Source organism: Giraffa tippelskirchi, chromosome 1 (assembly GCF_054371585.1).
Source record: "Giraffa tippelskirchi isolate mGirTip1 chromosome 1, T2T-mGirTip1v1.2.pri, whole genome shotgun sequence".
NCBI classification, from domain to species: domain Eukaryota; kingdom Metazoa; phylum Chordata; class Mammalia; order Artiodactyla; family Giraffidae; genus Giraffa; species Giraffa tippelskirchi.
Window position 1 is genome coordinate 84624047 of NC_137275.1, and position 21380 is coordinate 84645426.

Sequence of the window (21380 nt, forward strand, 5' to 3'; positions counted from 1 at the left end):
CTTCTAAAGTATAGCCAGTTTTGAGAATCTCTGTACTAGAAAAATACGGTTAAATGGGCTGAATTTCAGTGTTTGTGAAACATGTGAGCTGTGGGAAGTGGAGGAATGGATGTGGCACATCGCAGTCCTCAGGCTCCAAGGAGAATTAAAAAAATAGGGCCTGAAGCTTTGGATGCAGAGGAGCAGTGCAGGACAAGGAACCCTCCCTGCATGAATTTCAGTAATAGCTAGCGTTTATTGAATCCTTCCCAGGTGGTGCAGTGGTAAAGAATCCATCTGCCAATGCAGAAGACATGGGTCGGGAAGATCTCCTAGAGGAGGAAATGGCAACCCACTCCAGTATTCTTGCCTAGGAAATCCCATGGACAGAGGAGCATGGTGGGCTACAGCCTGTGGGGTCACAAAGAGTCAGACAGGACTGAGCAACTGAGCACATACGCGCATACGCTTATTACCGGCCAGATCCTCTCTTAAGCAGTCACACTATTTGCAGTGAAACCATTCTGAGAGGAGAGACCCAGGAAGGGAAGCCAATTGCTCTCAGCAGCTCTTCCCAGTTTCTATTCTCTCCTGGGGAAGACGTGTCAGATGAGAACTGAGGAGAAGAATCAGCAAAGCCTGCTCCTGGGAGACTGCAGTACAGAATTGCATTCTTTATAGCCTCCCAGTGGTGTTCAGATGGTAAAGAATCTGCCTGCAGTGTGGTGACCCAGGTTCAATCCCTGGTTTGGGAAGATCCCCGGGAGAAGGGAAAGGTGACCCACTCCAGTATTCTTGCCTGGGAAATTCCATGGACAGAGGAGCCTGGTGGGCTACAGTCTATGGGGTTATAAAGAGTCAAACACGACTGAGTGACTAACATACACACACACTTTGCAACCCTGTGGACTGTAGCCCACCAGGCTCCTCTGTCCATGGAATTTCCCAGGCAAGAATACTAGAGTGGGTTGCCATTTCCTTCTCTGGGGATTAAACCCTCATCTCTTGTGTCTCCTACATTGGTAGGTGGGTTCTTTACCACTAGTGCCACCTGGAAAGCCTCTCCTTGGAGGAGAATTTTAGGAGCCAGGCTGAATGAAGGTGTAAATAAAAAGGAATAGTGTCATAACTATTAATACATCACAGTTCTCACTAACGAAATAAGACTCCTTAGGCAGAAAATTTAGCTGATGAATTCTCTAGTCATCTTGTTAAAAAAACAAAACAAAACTCTTCCTAATGATGTCTTTGAGCAAATATGCATTAGGCAAGTATTTGCTGGAGACTAAGGCTGCACACTCTGGAGGCTAACTAATCCCTACATTGCTTGTTGGCTCTTTATCCCATCTTTTGGAGCAGGACAGGACTAGAGGTGTGGATCTGCAATCATGCAGTTGCTCAGGACCCTGCACTTAGAAGGGCCCTGCTTTCCTGTCCTGAGAGAAGAAATCTGAATGATACAAAATTGTAGTGTTTAGGAAAAAAGGATTTAGATTTAATTTTGCAGCTTGTTGATTTTTTAGTTGAAAATTTCATACATAATTTGGACCTAATTCTGCAGCCTGTTTATTTAGATCTGATGGACAGAACTGGCTTGTTTCACGTTGCTAACCCCTCCTGGCTGTACTTTAAGGTGAGAGTGGATACCTTTGGCTGTTAGGAGGGACACCAGTCACCCTCTCTATTCCCTCTTCTAGGACTGCCTTTTCTTTTTCCCTCACTTCTCATAGGCACAATTCTTATATAAAGTTTTAATTTCTAAGTTTTCTCTTAATGTTTTTTGCTGAATTTCATGTGAAAGATAAATATTAATAGCACATTAATATTAAGTAGTAATTAGCAATATAACAAATAAAAATTAATTACATGTTATGTAACATATAATGGCATCTAATATATTAATAAGTATTGCTTATATAAACTTAACTTATATATACATAAATATTAATATTAAATATAAACATATTAATATATTTTCAATGTTAATTATGTCAATAAGCAATGTTTATTATATCCTATTATAAAAAATACATACCATGATTTTAGCTCCTCCTACACACTCAAAGGCAAAATCCACACCTCCATTGGTCATTTCAATGATGACCTCCTGAATGGGTTTGTCTAGGTCTTTAGGATTGAGGCAGTCAGTGGCTCCAAGGGCTTTGGCCTTTGTAAACTTCTCACTATTGATGTCAATAGCTATGATTCGGGAAGCTCCTGATGCTTTACAACCCATTACAGCAGAGAGACCGACACCTCCTAGGCCAAAGACAGCACAGGTAGAACCAGGTGTGACCTGCAGGCAAGAACATTATAAATTAACTTTTCAAGCAGCTGGTTCCACTTTTTGAAAAAGGGACAGAGTGAAGTGGAGGCAGGAACAGATATATAAAAGCCTGTCTGTTGTAAAGCTAAATGATATAACTAAATGGGGGAAATTTGCCAATGTGAAGATGTATGAATCACTGGCTAAATTTGAAGAAACATTTGAAGGCCATTAGAATTAGAATTATCAGCTCATAATTCTACAAACCCAAGTAAAAATTGTTCTCTTGTCTTCCTTTTCCCTTTAGTGTTATGAGAACAAAAACTGAAGCTCACACATTTTAAAAGGCTTATTGGTTTCTTTTTTAAATAGATCTTCCCTGGTGGCTCAGACGGTAAAGTGTCTGCCTACAATGCGGGAGACCAGACTTCAATCCCTGGGTCAGGAAGATATCCTGGAGAAGGAAATGGCAACCCACTCCAGTATTCTTGCCTGGAAAATCCTGTGGATGGAGGAGCCTGGTAGGCTCCAGTCCATGGGGTCGCAAAGAGTCGGACATGACTGAGCAACTTCACTTTAAATAGATCACAAGCCAGATGTTCTTTGCAGCACTATTTGCATATGGATATATGTATATGTATAACTGAATCAATTCGCTGTACACCTGAAACTAACACAACATTGTAAATCAACTATATTGCATTATAAAATGAAAAATTAAATTTAAATAAGATATAGATAAAAAAGGTCACAAGTAATTTGACATCTGTATTTCTAATAGGTCTTTTTTGTTTTTTTGGTGTTAATGTTGTGATTGGTTTTGAATAACCAATAATATGCCTCTAAATGTGAATTAACTTGATACCAAATCATCACTTCATTCAAATGGAACAAAGAAGGTATGGCATTGAAGGATTTTTATTATCTTGGTTCAATACCTTTCAACTTCTTCTCCATAATAATCCCAGTACTACAACTACAGCCAAATGTTGTAGTTTTCTTTCCCCATGTCTTAGTTCATGCTGTTCCCTCAGCTTGACGTGCTTTTCACCTTATTTCCTTTCATTAAATATGACCTGTATGTCTAGGCCTAACTTAAATCACACTCTACCCTTGAAATGTTTCTTGATTCTACAATTAGAAATTAGCACCCACCTTTTTTCTTTTTCTATATCATATAATTTAAAATTAGTTTTGAATGATTTTGTGTGTGTGCACGTGGTTCCTTAAAAGACTAAAATCTTTGAGAGCATATAATGTTTCATATTGCTATCAAAGAGTCTTCTGCATGTTTTGTCTTTAATAAATGTTTGTTACATTGAATTCAATAGAAACATATGAGATGACAAGGAAATCTGCTGTTGCTGGAATATGTTGTTTTGTAGAGTGGCATAGTGGGAAAAATACTATACAGAGATATGTTCAATTAATATTTTCCAGTGGTGACAAGAAACAGTTAGAATTAAAAGCATAACACAAGAGAAAGAGAAAATGTGTCCAGCGAAAGTATTTGATATATTCTAATTCGAAAACAAAACCATTAAGGAAAGAGAGGCTACTTTACTTTAGCTTGTGTGTCATACTAGACATGCATATGCTGGCTTTTGCCACTCAGGGAAAAAGAATATGTATATTTTGCAAATATTCAGAATACTGTTCTATACATACTATGTAATCTTTACTATGATACTGTGGCATGAGTTTAGTATATTTCCAAATATATTTCTCCAGAGACTGTTATAAAGTTCACCAGTAAGTCTAATTGGAAGTAGACACGCATTTTTCTCATTGAAGCAATGTTGTACACAGTTGTTGTGCATAGCTCACAACAGTGTATAAACTGAATACACTGTACCAATTGTGTTATGCAACTGGACACCTGTGTGTAAAAGTGTCTTTAATTGCAGTTCAGGGTGGGGAGGTCATTATAAAGTATTGTTTGTTTTTTTGTTTGTGTTAGTCGCTTAGTCATGTCCGACTCTAGACAACCCCATCAACTGTAGCCCACCAGGCTTCTCTATCCATGGGATTCTCCAGGCAAGAATACTGGAGTGGATTGCCATGCCCTCTTCCCAGGGATCTTCCCAACCCAGGAATTGAAGCCCAGTCTCCTGCATTGCAGGTGGACTCTTTACCATCTGAGCCACAAGGGAAGGTTATAAGGTATAATCTCACTTAAAAATAGAGCTTTAAATAGTGTATGATTATGTATCTACAGACAACACTCTTAGGACATTTTTATGCTTTCAAAGATCTCTATGAAATGTAATTAATTTGGCAATAAAGGATACAAACAGATTGAAAAGAACAAGGAGTTCTGGTGATGCTGGGGGAATGGTCCTTAATAATTAATCAGAGTTATTGCATCACTTTTTTTCTCAGAGGTAAATTAAAAATTATTAAAGCTCTTGCCTTTTGTCTAGATTACTGACAATTCACTTCTTTTTACTTGTTCCTATCAAATTTATATCTCTTTTTTTGAGCATCTCATGAGGTGGATTAGCTGTCCTTCAACAGCAGGAAGAACAGATTCTGGGAATTTAGGTAAGCTTTGACTAGATGAAAGTGAAAGAGAAGAGTGAAAAAGTTGGTTTAAAGCTCAACATTCAGAAAACTAAGATCATGGCATCCGGTCCCATCACTTTATGGCAAATAGATGGGGAAACAATGGGTGACTTTATTTTTCTGGGCTCCAAAATCACTGCAGATGGTGATTGCAGCCATGAAATTAAAAGATGCTTACTCCTTGGAAGGAAAGTTATGACCAACCTACACAGCATATTAAAAAGCAGAGACATTACTTTGTCAACAAAGGTCCATCTAGTCAAGGCTATGGTTTTTCCAGTGGTCATGTATGGATGTGAGAGTTGGACTATAAAGAAAGCTGAGCACTGAAGAATTGATGCTTTTGAACTGTGGTGTTGGAGAAGACTCTTGAGAGTCCCTTGGACTGCAAGGAGATTCAACAAGTCCATCCTAAAGGGGATCAGTCCTGGGTGTTCATTGGAAGGACTGATGTTGAAGCTGAAACTCCAATACTTTGGGCACCTGATGCGAAGAGCTGACTCACTGGAAAAGACCCTGATGCTGGGAAAGATTGAAGGCAGGAGGAGAAGGGGACGACAGAGGATGAGATGGCTGGATGGCATCACCGACTCAATGGACATGGGTTTGGGTGGACTCCGGGAGTTGGTGATGGACAGGGAGGCCTGGTGTGCTGTGGTTCATGGGGTCTCAAAGAGTCGGACATTACTGAGTGACTGAACTGAACTGACTAGGTTTAAAAGTAAATTATGTCCCATAGCCTCCACATATACACCGAAACCAAGCTCCACCCAAGAGCCAATAAGTTCCAGAGCAAGACATACCACGCAAATTCTCCAGCAACGCAGGAACATAGACCTGAGCATCAATATACAGGCTGCCCAGAGGCACACCAAATCCATAGACATCTCAAAAATTAATACTGGTCACTCCATTACACTCTAGAGAGCAGAAATCCAGCTCCACCCACCAGAACACCGACACAAGCTCCCCCAACCAGGAAGCCTTGACAACCCACCTGTCCAACCCCAACCACAGTGAGGAACCTCCACAATAAAGAGGAACTTCATACTACCAGAATACAGAAGGGCCACGCCTAACACAGCAATCTAAACAAGATGAAAAGGCAGAGAAATACTCAGCAAGTAAAGGAAAATGAGAAATGCCCACAAAACCAAACAAAAGAGGAGGAGATAGGGAATCTATCTGAAAAAGAATTTAGAATAATGATAATAAAAATGATCCAAAATCTTGAAAGCAAAATGGAGTTACAGATAAATAGCCTGGAGACAAAGATTGAGAAGATGCAAGAAATGTTTATCAAGGACTTAGAAGAAATAAAAAGGAGTCAATATAGAATGAATAATGAAATAAAGGAGATAAAAGACACTCTGGAGGGAACCAACAGTAGAATAACAGAGGCAGAAGATAGGATAAGTGAGGTAGAAGATAGAATGATGGAAATAAATGAAGCAGAGAGGAAAAAAGAAAAAAGAATCAAAAGAAATGAGGAAAACCTCCGGGACCTCTGGGACAATATGAAACGCCCCAACATTCGAATCATAGGAGTCCCAGAAGAAGAAGATAAAAGGAAAGGCCGTGAAAAAATACTCGAGGAGATAATAGTTGAAAATTTCCCTAAAATGAGGAAAGAAATAGTCACAGAAGTCCAAGAAACCCAGAGAGTTCCAAACAGGATAAACCCAAGGCGAAACACCCCAAGACACATATTAATCAAATTAACAAAGATCAAACACAAAGAACAAATATTAAAAGCAGCAAGGGAAAAACAACAAATAACACACAAGGGGATCCCCATAAGGATAACAGCTGATCTTTCAATAGAAACCCTTCAGGCTAGAAGGGAATGGCAGGACATACTTAAAGTAATGAAAGAGAATAATCTACAACCCAGATTACTGTACCCAGCAAGGATCTCATTCAGATATGAAGGAGAATTCAGAAGCTTTACAGACAAGCAAGAGCTGAGGGAATTCAGCACCACCAAACCAGCTCTCCAACAAATGCTAAAGGATCTTCTCTAAACAGGAAACACAGAAAGGATGTTTCAACACGAACTCAAAACAACAAAGTAAATGGCAACGGGATCATACTTATCAATAATTACCTTAAATGTAAATGGGTTGAATGCCCCAACCAAAAGACAAAGGCTTGCTGAATGGATACAAAAACAAGACCCCTATATATGCTGTCTACAAGAGACCCACCTCAAAACTAGGGACACACACAGGCTGAAAGTGAAGGGATGGAAAAACATATTTCATGCAAACGGAGACCAAAAGAAAGCAGGAGTCGCAATACTCATTTCAGATAAAATAGACTTTAAAATAAAGGATGTGAAAAGGGACAAAGAAGGACACTACATAAAGATCAAAGGATCAATCCAAGAAGAAGACGTAACAATCATAAATATATATGCACCCAACATAGGAGCACCACAATATAGAAGGCAAATACTAACAAGTATGAAAGGGGAAATTAACAATAACACAATAATAGTGGGAGACTTTAATACTCCACTCACGCATATGGATAGATCAACTAAACAGAAAATTAACAAGGAAACACAAACTTTAAATGATACAATAGACAAATTAGATTTAATTGATATTTACAGGACTTTCCACCCCAAAACAATCAATTTTACCTTTTTCTCAAGTGGACATGGAACTTTCTCCAGGATAGATCACATCCTGGGCCATAAATCTAGCCTTGGTAAATTCAAAAAAATTGAAAGCATCCCAGCCATCTTCTCTGACCACAATGCAGTAAGATTAGACCTCAATTACAGGAAAAAAACTATTAGAAATTCCACCATATGGAGGCTAAACAACACGCTTCTGAATAACCAACAAATCACAGAAGAAATCAAAAAAGAAATCAAATTATGCATAGAAACGAATGAAAATGAAAACACAACAACCCAAAACCTATGGGACACTGTAAAAGCAATACTAAGGGGAAGGCTCATAGCAATATAGGCGTACCTCAAGAAACAAGAAAAAAATCAAATAAATCAACTAACTCTACACCTAAAGCAACTAGAGAAGGAAGAAATGAAGAACCCCAGGGTCAGCAGAAGGAAAGAAATCTTAAAAATTAGGGCAGAAATAAATGCAACAGAAACAAAAGAGACCATAGCAAAAATCAACAAAACTAAAAGCTGGTTTTTCGAGAAGATAAACAAAATTGACAAGCCATTAGCCAGACTCATCAAGAAACAAAGGGAGAAGAATCAGATCAACAAAATTAGAAATGAAAATGGAGAGATCACAACAGACTCCACAGAAATACAAAGGATCATAAGAGACTACTACCAACAGCTATATGCCAATAAAATGGACAACTTGGAAGAAATGGACAAATTCTTAGAAAAGTATAACTTTCCAAAACTGAACCAGGAAGAAATAGAAGATCTTAACAGACCCATCACAAGCACGGAAATCGAAACTGTAATCAGAAATCTTCCAGCAAACAAAAGCCCAGGACCAGACGGCTTCACAGCTGAATTCTACCAAAAATTTAGAGAAGAGCTAACACCTATCCTACTCAAACTCTTCCAGAAAATTGCAGAAGATGGTAAACTTCCAAACTCATTCTATGAGGCCACCATCACCCTAATTCCAAAACCAGACAAAGATGTCACAAAAAAGGAAAACTACAGGCCAATATCACTGATGAACATAGATGCAAAAATCCTTAATAAAATTCTAGCAAACAGAATCCAACATCATATTAAAAAGATCATACATCATGACCAAGTGGGCTTTATCCCAGAAATGCAAGGTTTTTTTAACATCTGCAAATCAATCAATGTAATACACCACATTAACAAATTGAAAGAAAAAAACCATATGGTTATCTCAATAGATGCAGAAAAAGCCTTTGACAAAATTCAGCATCCATTTATGATAAAAACCCTCCAGAAAGCAGGAATAGAAGGAACATATCACAACATAATAAAAGCCATATATGACAAACCCACAGCAAACATTATCCTCAATGGTGAAAAATTGAAAGCATTTCCCCTAAAGTCAGGAAGAAGGCAAGGATGCCCACTTTCACCACTACTATTCACCATAGTTTTGGAAGTTTTGGCCACAGCAGTCAGAGCTGAAAAAGAAATAAAAGGAATCCAGATAGGAAAAGAAGAAGTAAAACTCTCACTGTTTGCAGATGACATGATCCTCTACATAGAAAACCCTAAAGACTCTACTAGAAAATTACTAGAGTTAATCAATGAATATAGTAAAGTTGCAGGATATAAAATTAACACACAGAAATCCCTTGCATTCCTATACTCCAATAATGAGAAAACAGAAAGAGAAATTAAGGAAACAATACCATTCACCATTGCAACAAAAAGAATAAAATACTTAGGAATATATCTACCTAAAGAAACAAAAGACTTATATATAGAAAACTATAAAACACTGATGAAAGAAATCAAAGAGAACACAAACAGATGGAGAAATATACCGTGTTCATGGATTGGAAGAATTAATATAGTGAAAATGAGTATACTACCCAAAGCAATCTATAGATTCAATGCAATCCCTATCAAGCTACCAATGGTATTTTTCACAGAACTAGAACAAATCATCTCACAATTTGTATGGAAATATAAGAAACCTCGAATAGCCAAAGCAATCTTGAGAAAGAAGAATGGAACTGGAGGAATCAACCTGCCTGACTTCAGGCTCTACTACAAAGCCACAGTCATCAAGACAGTATGGTACTGGCACAAAGATAGAAATATAGATCAATGGAACAAAATAGAAAGCCCAGAGATAAACCCACGCACATATGGACACCTTATCTTCGACAAAGGAGGCAAGAATATACAATGGAGAAAAGACAATCTCTTTAACAAGTGGTGCTGGGAAAACTGGTCAACCACTTGTAAAAGAATGAAACTAGAACACTTCCTAACACCGTACACAAAAATAAACTCAAAATGGATTAAAGATCTAAACGTAAGACCAGAAACTATAAAACTCCTAGAGGAAAACATAGGCAAAACACTCTCCGACATAAATCACAGCAGGATCCTCCATGACCCACCTCCCAGAATATTGGAAATAAAAGCAAAAATAAACAAATGGGACCTAATTAAAATTAAAAGCTTTTGCACAACAAAGGAAACTATAAGGAAGGTGAAAAGACAGCCTTCAGAATGGGAGAAAATAATAGCAAACGAAGCAACAGACAAACAATTAATCTCAAAAATATACAAGCAACTTCTGCAGCTGAATTCCCGAAAAATAAACGACCCAATCAAAAAATGGGCCAAAGAACTAAACAGACATTTCTCCAAAGAAGACATACAGATGGCTAACAAACACATGAAAAGATGCTCAACATCACTCATTATTAGAGAAATGCAAATCAAAACCACAATGAGGTATCATTTCACACCAGTCAGAACGGCTGCTGTCCAAAAGTCTACAAGCAATAAATGCTGGAGAGGGTGTGGAGAAAAGGGAACCCTCCTACACTGTTGGTGGGAATGCAAACTAATACAGCCACTATGGAGAACAGTGTGGAGATTCCTTAAAAAACTGGGAATAGAACTGCCATATGACCCAGCAATCCCACTGCTGGGCATATACACCAAGGAAACCAGAATTGAAAGAGACACGTGTACCCCAATGTTCATCGCAGCACTGTTTACAATAGCCAGGACATGGAAGCAACCTAGATGTCCATCAGCAGATGAATGGATAAGGAAGCTGTGGTACATATACACAATGGAATATTACTCAGCCATTAAAAAAAATACATTTGAATCGGTTCTACTGAGATGGATGAAACTGGAGCCCATTATACAGAGTGAAGTAAGCCAGAAAGAAAAACACCAATACAGTATACTAATGCATATATATGGAATTTGAAAGATGGTAACGATAACCCTATATGCGAGACAGAATAAGAGACACAGATGCATAGAACAATTTTATGGACTCTGAGGGAGAAGGTGAGGGTGGGACGTTCTGGGAGAATAGCATTGAAACATGTATATTATCATATGTGAAACAGAACACCATTCCATGTTCGATGCATGAGACAAGGGCTCAGGGCCGGGGCAATGGGATGACCCAGAGGGATGGGATGGGGAGGGAGGTGGGTGGGGGGTCCAGGAAGGGAAACACATGTAAACCCATGGCTGATTCATGTCAATGTATGGCAAAAACTATTACAATATTGTAAAGTAATTAGCCCCTAACTAAAATAAATAAATTTATAAAAGTAAATTATGGATGAATCTCAAGTGTAATATCCCTGAAGAAAGACTACAGTGGTAGAAGGTGATAGTCAACTTGGAGTCCAGAAAAGGGCAGGGTGAAAAAGTAGCTATGGTGGTGGTGGTGGTGGTGGTGGTGATTGTAGCAAAGCACAGTAATTCTTTCCTGTGTCTCCAGTGTTATCTAGAGGAACATATGCCTTGACTGCCAGGGTCACATCAGCCCTTAACTCCACCCAACTAACAATATCCTTCCTGTAGGAGCCTCCAGATTATCGTTTGACTTCCCATATAGTCTTAAATTTTTGCTAATGAATAAATGAACAAATGAATTTTTAGAAGGAGATAATATACTGAGAGCCAAGAGTAGCATCCCTATCTGCTTGACTGATATAATTCTCAACAAAAAGTCATATCTTGATATTTTGGCTACTAGATCAGTCTTTTATTTTGATTAGGCTGACTTCATTTTCTTGACACTGAATAAGGGTATGTAATCTTATAAAAAACAATAGTTGGATTGCAAAGCTGAGGACCAAGCCTCATCAAGATGTTTTTAGGGGTTACATATGAACCTGGCTTTATTCATTCACTTGCTGAAAACTTTCCAAGCTCATACTATGTGCCAGGCACAAGGCTAGGCTCTGGAGTCATCACAATGAACAAAAGAGAATTCTTGTCCTTATGGAGCAGATCATCTAATAGGAAGGAGAAATAAGTGGGAAATTTCTCCACAGTGTGATAAGAAGGAAGAAAGGGATAAATACAGATACTTTAGGGGAAACTGTGAGGGACACCCAATGCATGCCTGGGAGGATGGAGTAGGCTTCCAACAGAAAGTGACAAATAAATGGAGTCAGACAGAAGAAGTTGGGGAGCTTTCCAGGCAGTGTTGGTGGGAGCCAGGTGTGAAAAGTCTAGAGGCCACATTTAGAACCCAGAGACTGGGGGTCAGGCCCAGGGGAACAGCGAGCCATGAAAGGAAATAGAAAGAATGACTGTAGCATATTGAAGGAAAAGGGGAATAATTAGAAGGGAATGAAATCTCCAGATTTTGTTATTTAGGAAGACCACTCTGGTTGCATTTTGCAGTTTAGAGTTAAGGGATAAACATTGATGTCAAGGAGGTTCAAATAAGGAGGTCACTAGCATTCTTGCCTGAGAAATTGCATGGACAGAGGAGCCTTGTGGGCTACAATCCATGGGGCTGCAAAGAGTCGGACACAACTTAGCAACGGAGCACTCAAAATCCCACAGAATTGGTAGAGTGGGGTTTGAACCTACATGTGCCTGACTCTGGCAGCTCTGTGCTTTCTCTCAGCCTCCCGAAGCTCAGAATGAGGCCCTTGAAATAGGCAGAGAGCGAGTGCTAGTGGACGGATGGAGAGAGGGAGAGAGGGTAACTAAGGACAGGAAGACAAGAAAGATGGATAATGTGCTCAGATCTGCCTGTGGGGGTGCACTTGGGGGCGAGGGGGTGGGTTCACTGATCCGGGGTGCTGCATGAGGACAGCGAGGGCAGCCTGGGGGCCAGCTTCTCAGGTGGCACCAGAGGGAGGAGGAAGTGGGAGTGGATGGAAGGGGAGCCTTGCTTGCAGGCAGGCAGTACAAATTAAAAAAAGACGAAGAAAAAAAAGGAGGTCGTTTCAAGCATCCAAGTGATAGTGACATCTTTCTAGCCTGTCAGTTGAAGAGCTTTGTAAAAGCTTCTAAATTCTAACATGGAATTTCAGGGACGCATCTCGCCACCATCAGGGCTGCCATCTGAGACCCTCCCTTGAAGCCACTAAGGGGCAAAGTGAGACGCAGAGATGAATTACTACATTTGAGAGAGAGGAATCTGCCGCATCAGGGAGAAACTAGGTGGCTATATGGGTGTAGTTTCTGTTGTCTCTTGACCGGGTCTGCTGTCCCAGGACATGGGACATATTTAGGGGACATGTTTAAGCAGACTGTACTTAAATCAGGGATAGTCAATAATCTAACATCCTAGGAAAGGAAAGGAAATGCACATGAACTGTATGCCAGCTATATGCTAGCCTCTGGGCCAGATGTCTTACATATGTAATATGATTTAATTATCCCCACAACTAATTGTAGTAGATATTACAGTAGAGAGAGAGGAGTGGAGAGGTTAAATATCTTGCCTAGAATCACAAAGGTAATAAATGACAGAGCCAGTTTTTGAAGATAAATCTGGCTGCTTTATCATGCTGCCTCCCAGTAACATCTATCTGACACAGCCTGGTGATTGACGATTTTACCTTGGCATTGTTGATGACAGCTCCATAGCCAGTTGAAAATGCACATCCAAGCAGACAAACTCTCTCTAAATTGGCATCGTCATCTAGTTTGGCAAGGTTGACATCTGAGACCACAGTGTATTGACTGAAGGTACTGGTCCCCATGAAATGGTAAATTGGTTTTCCTTTGCAGGTAAACCTGCTAGTTCCATCTTCCATTAATTTTTGATCACCCAAAGGATTTTTAAAATTCCTAGGAAAAAAAAGATACAAAAAAGGGAAAGTTGATGGACAACTGATTGTGTGTGTGTGCGTTAGTCACTCAGTCGTGTCCGACTCTTTGTGACCCCATGGACTGTAGCCCACCAGGCTCCTTTGTCCCTGGGATTCTCCAGGCAAGAATACTGGAGTGGGTTGCCATTTCCTTCTCCAAAAAGGCTGATGAAAGTGTGTAAAATCAAGATGATAACCATACTTAGCAGCACAGTCGCAATAAGCATCACTGAGATCTGAGGAACTATTTTCTTAGGAGTTCCTGCTTTGGACTGAGTTAGCTCGAGACACTGATCACCCCAGTGTCCTAAATCCATCAACAGGAATACAGATGCTCTATTTGTTATAAATATCTATTAAATCTTTTAAACTGACAGCTAGCCATGCCAAATTAAGAAGACTCTTGGCCCACATTTTTTTTTCTCTCCTGTTTTAATCAAGGCTGCTCAGGGCTGGCCCGCAGCCCTCCGCAGGCCTGTCTGCTGTGACCCCGCCTCCCAGTCAGGCTCCTGGATTGGGAGACACGCGGCCCCTGAAGGCAGCGGGCCCGGCCGTGAGGACCCCTGACCCCGTTGCGGCGCGTTCTTTCGCTTCGAGTTTTGTCCAGGGCGGGGGTCTGGGCTTTAGGCTGGTAGTATTTAGTTTCACAATATCTGGGGACCTATTTGAAGAAGATTATTCCAGTGTGTCAAATAATCATTATGGAAAAGGGAAACAATTAAAGACCAAAGCTTTGGAGCCATCTGCTCCTAGAGAATTCACCAATTTAAGTGGAATCAGAAATCAGGGTGGAAACTGTTACCTCAATTCCCTTCTTCAGACTCTTCATTTCACACCTGAATTCAGAGAAGCTTTATTCTCTCTTGGCCCAGAAGAGCTTGGTTCATTAGAGGACAAGGATAAACCTGATGCAAAGGTCCGAATCATACCTTTACAGTTACAGAGGTTGTTTGCACAGCTTCTGCTCTTAGACCAGGAAGCTGCATCCACAGCCGATCTCACTGACAGCTTTGGGTGGACAGTGATGAGGAAATGAGGCAACATGATGTAGAGGAACTGAATCGAGTTCTCTTTAGTGCTTTGGAAACTTCTTTAGTTGGAACCTCCGGCCATGACCTCATCAACCGTCTATATCATGGACAACTGATTACTTTCCTGAAAAAAAGTACCTACCTGCTCCCTGACACAAACACCTACCCTCCCCACTTTGGACTATTTTCAAGTAAATCTCAGACATCACTGTTTCATCTGTAAATATTTCAGTATGTGTCTCTAAAAGATTTTTTTAATTCTAAAGATTTCATTTGGTTGGTATGTCTTTTATGTCTCTTGATTTATAGGTTCTCACCCTACCCCTTGTTTGTTCCCCTGCAGTTTTTTTGTTGAATAAATAGTTATTTGTCCTACAGAATTTTCTTCACTCTAGATTTTTCTGATTATGTTCCTGTAATCTGGTTTAACATATTTCTCCATTGCTGTATTTCCTCTAAACTAATTTTTTGATCTAAATGCTTGATCTGATTCAAATTTTATGTTTTTGTAGGAATATTGCTAAAATAGTGTTGTGTATTTTCACCTAGAGGCATGTAATAGCTTATCTCTTTGTGATGCTAGAAAGAATTGATGGTCATTGTCAAAATCTGTTATTTCATTAGAGGTTTGCAAAAGGGTCTGTTCATTTTTTGAATATCTGCAACAACCCTGTGAAGTAGCTATTATTAGTGTCTCCTTTTTATAGATGAGTAAATTGAAGCACAGTATGGCAGAAGAGCCTGGAGGGCTATGGTCCATCGAGTCGCAAAGAGTCTGACACGGCTGTAGCGACGGAGCACACGTGCACACATAGATATGAGTAGTAAAATTTTAGCTTCTGAAATAACTAGTTTCAATTAGCATTAAGGATAAATATATCTTTCCTATAGCCTAAGTAAAAAATAAGGCAATTAAGATTTTTGACTCCGGAGCCAGACTGCCTAGGTTCAAAATCTAGGTTCTCCAATCCGTGTGGCCTTGGAGTAAATTACTGTGACGCATTGCATTTCTCTCTCATCCTCTGTAGAAGTGAGAGGGTAATAGGCAGGTAAGGAATTGAAAATCAATCTGGGATGCCATCGGGTCTACCCCTGGTGCATCTCCACCCCGCCTTGGTGGTAGAACTGGGAGGGATAAGTATGGTGCCTGCGTCAGTAAGGGACAGACTAAGTCGGACCAGGGAAAGAAAGCTTCGGTGGAAAGTCTGTCTACACCCCCATCTAGAGCAGAGAGGGACGCCTCCAGTAGAAATATGGTGCTGGCCGCTTTTTTTCTCTCTTGCAGATAGGAGCTAACAATTCCAGCCTCACTCCTTTGAACTGTATCCTGAAAAACTGGGATAGATTTGATCCTCAGAGCTTAAAGACTATATGCCTGATCTTCCTATGTGATAGTGCATGGCCACCATATCCATTGGAGGAAGGTGAACGGTGGCCGGTTGGAGGGTCTCTTAATTATAATACTGTTTTACAATTTGACCGGTTCTGTAGAAAACAAGGGAAATGGATAGAAGTAGCATATGTGTTGACCTTTTTCTCTCTGCAAGACATGCCAGACTTATGTCTTAAGGGTATAGATTTGGGTATGAAACCTTCAGCTCCCTCCTGTCCTCCTACTTTGCCCTCGTACCCGGGGCTCCAAACTGAAAGTCAGGGAACCCCCCCCCCCCACCGGCCCCAGAAGGGTTGCCTCAGTCTTGGTAAAAACCCAGACTGAGATTCAAACTGCCCAAGTAGAGGTCCAAACAACCCCTGTCTCATTATGACCTCAGACTATGCTGGTTTCAAAGAAACTCGGACAGTTGAAGTAAGAGAAGCTTAGACAGCTGTAAGGTGAGTGCAGAGAAAAAGAGAGTGAGCTGGGCAGTCAGGCAAGAAAAAGGAAATTTATTAGAGGGAAAAGAGAGGGTGACTTGCTCTTAAGGAGAACCAGCATTCTCCCTTTCTGACGGAGTCCTTCTTATACCCCACCAATGAAAAATTCTCTGAAGAGATGGTCACATAGCCGGAGATCTGGAATCTGGTGGTCTTGCAGCTTTGAGAATATAACTGCCAGTGAGATAACAGGATGCCATTTGGGCAATTTGGTCAGTCTCACAGATCACTGTGATTTTATTCTTTTATTTGCAAGGTCAACATAATGAGCCATCTTATCAATGAGACCCCACATGGGCCCTATCATTCCAGCCTTTTTGATTTAGGATAAGGGCCAAAGGTCAATCTTCTGTAACTGCTTCCTGCAGGACAGGGGCATCGTGGGGATAAGATAAGAAAAGGCTGGAATTCGGGTCAAAGGGATTTGTGTGGGGTCGAAGTTTTTGATAATCTGAGTGAGTTAGAAGTAGCTCGTGGATAGTTCGGTTGGTGAAGGCTTGTAAGCGGTCCTGCCACTGTAAGAGTTACCCGGGCTCTGTAGAGGTAATGAGAGTCGGGGCCTAGGGCCCTGGGCACCTTCAGTCTTCATTTGCAAGTCCGAAGAGGCTGGGCAGAGCTGGGTCAGATGACTCCTGCTTGGGACCAGGAGGGGAATGTCTGGATCCCTGGAGGGGTATTTGGGCAGTCGACCTTCCAATGTCCTGTTATGCCACAGCTGGGACATGGACCTGGAGGGGGCCTTGGCTTTAGGCATGAGCAGACCCGGTGGCCTTCTTTGCCGCATTTGAAGCAGGGCTCAGGTGGCTTCCTTTCTTTGTTGGTGGATGGAGCCTTGGAGCCATGTAGGGCAAGGGCTAAAAGGTGGCATTTGGCCTGATCTCATTGGGCCTTCTCTAGCTTTGCCTATTCTTCCTGGTTATTGAAAATGTTAAAGGCTAAATTTAAAAGGTCTCATTGAGGGGTTTGAGGGCCTTTTGCCTTTTTTAGTTTATTTTGAATATCTGGGGACGACTGGGAGATAAAATGGGTGTTAAGGACAATGGTGCCCTCTGCTGAAGGGGAGTCTAATTTTGTATATTTTTGTAGCGCTTCTGTTAACCTGACTAGAAATTGTGCTAGGTTTTCATCTAGCCCTTGAGTTATTTCCCGGAGCTTATCAAAGTTGATGGCTTTATGCCCTGCCTTTTGAAGGCCCACAATGAGACAAGCAACCATGTGATTATGGGCTGCTAGTCCAGGTCTCCCTGCCTGATGTTCCCAGTTGGGATTGTCTCAGGGGACAGCTGTTGCCCTTTACGAGCTTAGTGTCGTCTGTCCTATGTATCTCACCAGCATGTGCCTGAGGGGCTTGCCATACTCGTTCCTTCTCTTCTGGGAGAAGAATGGAGGAAAGTATGATTTAAATATCATGCCAGATTAAGTCGTAAGATTGGGTAAGATACTTGAATTCTTTTAGATAATTACCTGGGTATGAGGAGAAGGAGGCATGTTGCTTTTTTCTGAGATCGGTGTGGGAGAATGGGACATGAACCCAAACAATGCCTTCTGCTCCAGCTACTTCCCCTAAAGGGAGGAGTGGAGCAGGGGAAGGAGCAGGGTCCTGTGGTGAAGTTTCCTGTTTTAAAATTTTTCAGGACTAGGAGGGGATCTAGGGAGGTCTGGGTAAAGCCTTGGGACCCTCAGGGTAGAGGGTGGGGCTGAGATCTCAGAGCTTATTTCAGGCACAGGCTGGGGAGGGGGGTTCAGAGCTGCAGCTGTGGCTGAGGCCTTGAGAAGGAGGGAAGGAGGAGGGGATGTAAGGTGGAGGCTGTGGAACTGGATCTGGAGGCTGCAAGGGGATTGGGAGTGATAGGGGGTGGGCTGTGGTCGGAAGGGTCGAAGGAAGAAGAAGAAAAGTCTGAATAGGAATCGGGAGACATTGTATTAGGAGGATGTGGCCCAGAGTAGGCTAAGAGTATTTGAGAAGTAGAACAGGATTCACAGAGAGAGGGTCGAGAGCAGAGAGCGAAGAAAACCTGAACATAAGAGATTTCTAACCACTTGCCATTGCGGCGGCAGATGTTATCGAGATCCCATGGAGTATTATAATTGAGAGTTCTGTTTTCTGGCCATTGGGGCCTGTTATCAAGTCTGTATTGCGCCAGCCAGTGTTAGAATAGTAAATAAGCCTTTTTGGTCTAATCTCCCCTTGGAAGCCCAAGGCTTTTAGGTTTTGGACAAGGCATCTTAGAGGAGTAGATTTTGAGTGCTGGGATTGAGAATTTCCCATTGTGGCTGAATAGGGAGGTTAGACAAGGGCAAGAGAAAGCGAGGAGAAAGGTCCAAGAGAAAAGGCCATTCTCAGTCCATTCTCAGGACTTTCTCAGAGAGTAATAATAGTCTGCTTTGAAATGGGCATCCTCTATTTCAAAATCAGATGGGGTGCAGGGCCAAGGGCCCGAGGGCCGTGGGGATCCTCCCGCCTAGCCCTAGGACTTGGAAAGAGGCAAGAAAGAGACAGGATCCAAGGGAATGGGATTTCACTCACCCTCGTAACCAATGGATGAAATGTGGGCTGGTGTGTGGATGTCAGTCCAGCAAGGCAAGTGGAGAGTCCCGTCCTGGAACTCGTCTCAGTTTCTTGGCAACGTCCAAGGAAGGGGACCACCGGAGGTGGGCTTGTGAGAGGAACCCACCCAGCTGTGGTGGATCTTCCCTGCCGGGTTTTCTGACAATGAGACCCCATGTGTGATAGGGCCCACATGGGGTCTCGTTGAAAAGATGGCTTGTTATGTCGACCTCTCAAACAAAGAATAAATCACAGTGATCTGTGAGACTGACCAAATTGCCCAAATGGCACTCGGTTATCTCACTGGTCCCTAACTTCTCAAAGCTGCGAGACCACCAGATTCCAGACCTCCAGCTATGTGACCATCCCTTCAGAGAATTTTTCATTGGTGGGGTATAAGAAGGAGTCCATCAGAAAGGGAGAACACTGGTTCTCCTTAAGAGCCAGTCAGCCTCTTTTTTCCCTCTAATAAATTTCCTTTTTCTTTCCTGACTACCTGGCTCATTCTCTTTTTCTCTGCACTTGCCTTACAATGTGGGCTCTATCAACAGCAAAAACTAAGGGTGACATACAGGATGAGATGGAAGACAGGAGACAAAGAGGTAAAGAAAAGCAGGTTTCTCCAATCTATCCCTGGGATCATATGCGCAGAGCAGCCAGAGGGGCTGAGGAACAGCCACACAAGCTTTTGCCTCTTCATGAAGCACCCACTGGGAGAAATAATCAGTCTATGAGAATTAATAAGCCATTTTCTTATCAAGAAATACAAAGAATCAAGGAGGATCTAGGACACTATTTAGAGCACCCAGAAAAATATATTAGAGCTTTTAAGGGTGTTACTCTGCTTTATGACCTTACTTGGAAGAATGTGATGTATGTCTTGGGACAAACACTAACTCCCGCCTCAAAAACTCAAAAGTTTTGGGGAAAGCTGTTGCCTATGGAGATGAATGCTTGGCAGTGAATCAGTAGGGAAGATGGAGGACAAGATAGCCGCCCTCCTCACTGAGAATCAGGCGGTCCCAACTATAGAACGAGATTGGGACTGTAACACAGCTAAAGGAAGATGGGATTAGAGTCATTTTGTCAGATGTGTTTTTGAAGGACTCAGGCAAACATGAGATAAGACTTTAAACTATGCCAAATTGGCAAACAGAGAACGGGAAGAGAAGGAAGCTCCTGGTAAATTCCTAGATAGACTGAGGGAATCCCTTCGCAGATTCACTGAAATTGATCCCGAAAATGAAGAGGGAAGAGTGATCTTAAAAGATTTCTTACTCAATTGGCTCCAGATATCTGCTGTAAGCTATTAAAACAGGTATATGTGCCAAAAGGCAGTACTTGGATGCAATCTCAAAAACGATAGAATTATCTCTGTTCGTTTCCAAGGCAAAGCATTCAATATCACAGTAATCCAAGTCTATGCCCCGACCAGTAACACCGAAGAAGCTGAAGTTGAACGGTTCTATGAAGACCTACAAGACCTTCTAGAACTAACACCCAAAAAAGATGTCCTTTTCATTATAGAGGACTGGAATGCAAAAGTAGGAAGTCAAAAAACACCTGGCGTAACAGGCAAGTTTGGCCTTGGAGTACAGAATGAAGCAGGGCAAAGGCTCATAGAGTTTTGCCACAAGAATGCACTGGTAATAGCAAACACCCTATTCCAACAACACAAGAGAAGACTCTACACGTGGACATCACGAGACGGTCAACACCGAAATCAGATTGATTATATTCTTTGCAGCCAAAGATGGAGAAGCTCTATACAGTCAGCAAAAACAAGACCGGGAACAGACTGTGGCTCAGATCATGAACTGCTTTTTGCCAAATTCAGACTTAAATTGAAGAAAGTAGGCAAAACCACTAGTCCATTCAGGTATGCTGCTGCTGCTGCTGCTGCTGCTAAATCGCTTCAGTCGTGTCCGACCCTGTGCGACCCCATGGACTGCAGCCCACCAGGCTCCTCTGTCCATGGGATTTTCCAAGCAAGAGTACTGGAGTGGGTTGCCATTGCCTTCTCCCCATTCAGGTATGACCTAGATCAAATCCCTTATAAGTATACAGTGGAAGTGACAAATAGATTTAAGGGACTAGACCTGATAGACAGAGTGCCTGATGAACTATGGACAGAGGTTCGTGACATTGTACAGGAGACAGGGATCAAGACAATCCCCATGGAAAAGAAATGCAAAAAAGCAAAATGGCTGTCTGAGGAGGCCTTATAGATAGCTGGGAAGAGAAGAGAAGCGAAAAGCAAAGGAGAAAAGGAAAGATATTCCCATCTGAATGCAGAGTTCCAAAGAATAGCAAGGAGAGATAAGAAAGCCTTCCTCAGCGATCAGTGCAAAGAAAT

At 41.6% G+C, this 21380-nt stretch overlaps 1 protein-coding gene, 1 long non-coding RNA gene and 1 pseudogene across 3 annotated transcripts in view; 2 read left to right on the forward strand and 1 right to left on the reverse strand.

The window, feature by feature from the left end:
• Nucleotides 1-21380, forward strand: part of LOC145547411 (uncharacterized) — a 119605-nt gene that overhangs the window by 37500 nt on the left and 60725 nt on the right. The window lies entirely within an intron of this gene.
• LOC145547315 (all-trans-retinol dehydrogenase [NAD(+)] ADH4-like) overlaps nucleotides 1-21380 on the reverse strand; it is a 43647-nt gene that overhangs the window by 8647 nt on the left and 13620 nt on the right. For both annotated transcript variants that reach the window (XM_081596605.1, XM_081596616.1), the window contains exons 6-7: nucleotides 13319-13550; nucleotides 2015-2275 (exon numbers count right to left, since the gene is read on the reverse strand). In XM_081596605.1, coding sequence (XP_081452731.1) covers nucleotides 2015-2275; nucleotides 13319-13550 — 493 coding nt within the window. The remainder of the gene's footprint in view (nucleotides 1-2014; nucleotides 2276-13318; nucleotides 13551-21380) is intronic.
• LOC145538749 (ubiquitin carboxyl-terminal hydrolase 40 pseudogene) lies at nucleotides 13739-14824 on the forward strand (annotated as a pseudogene).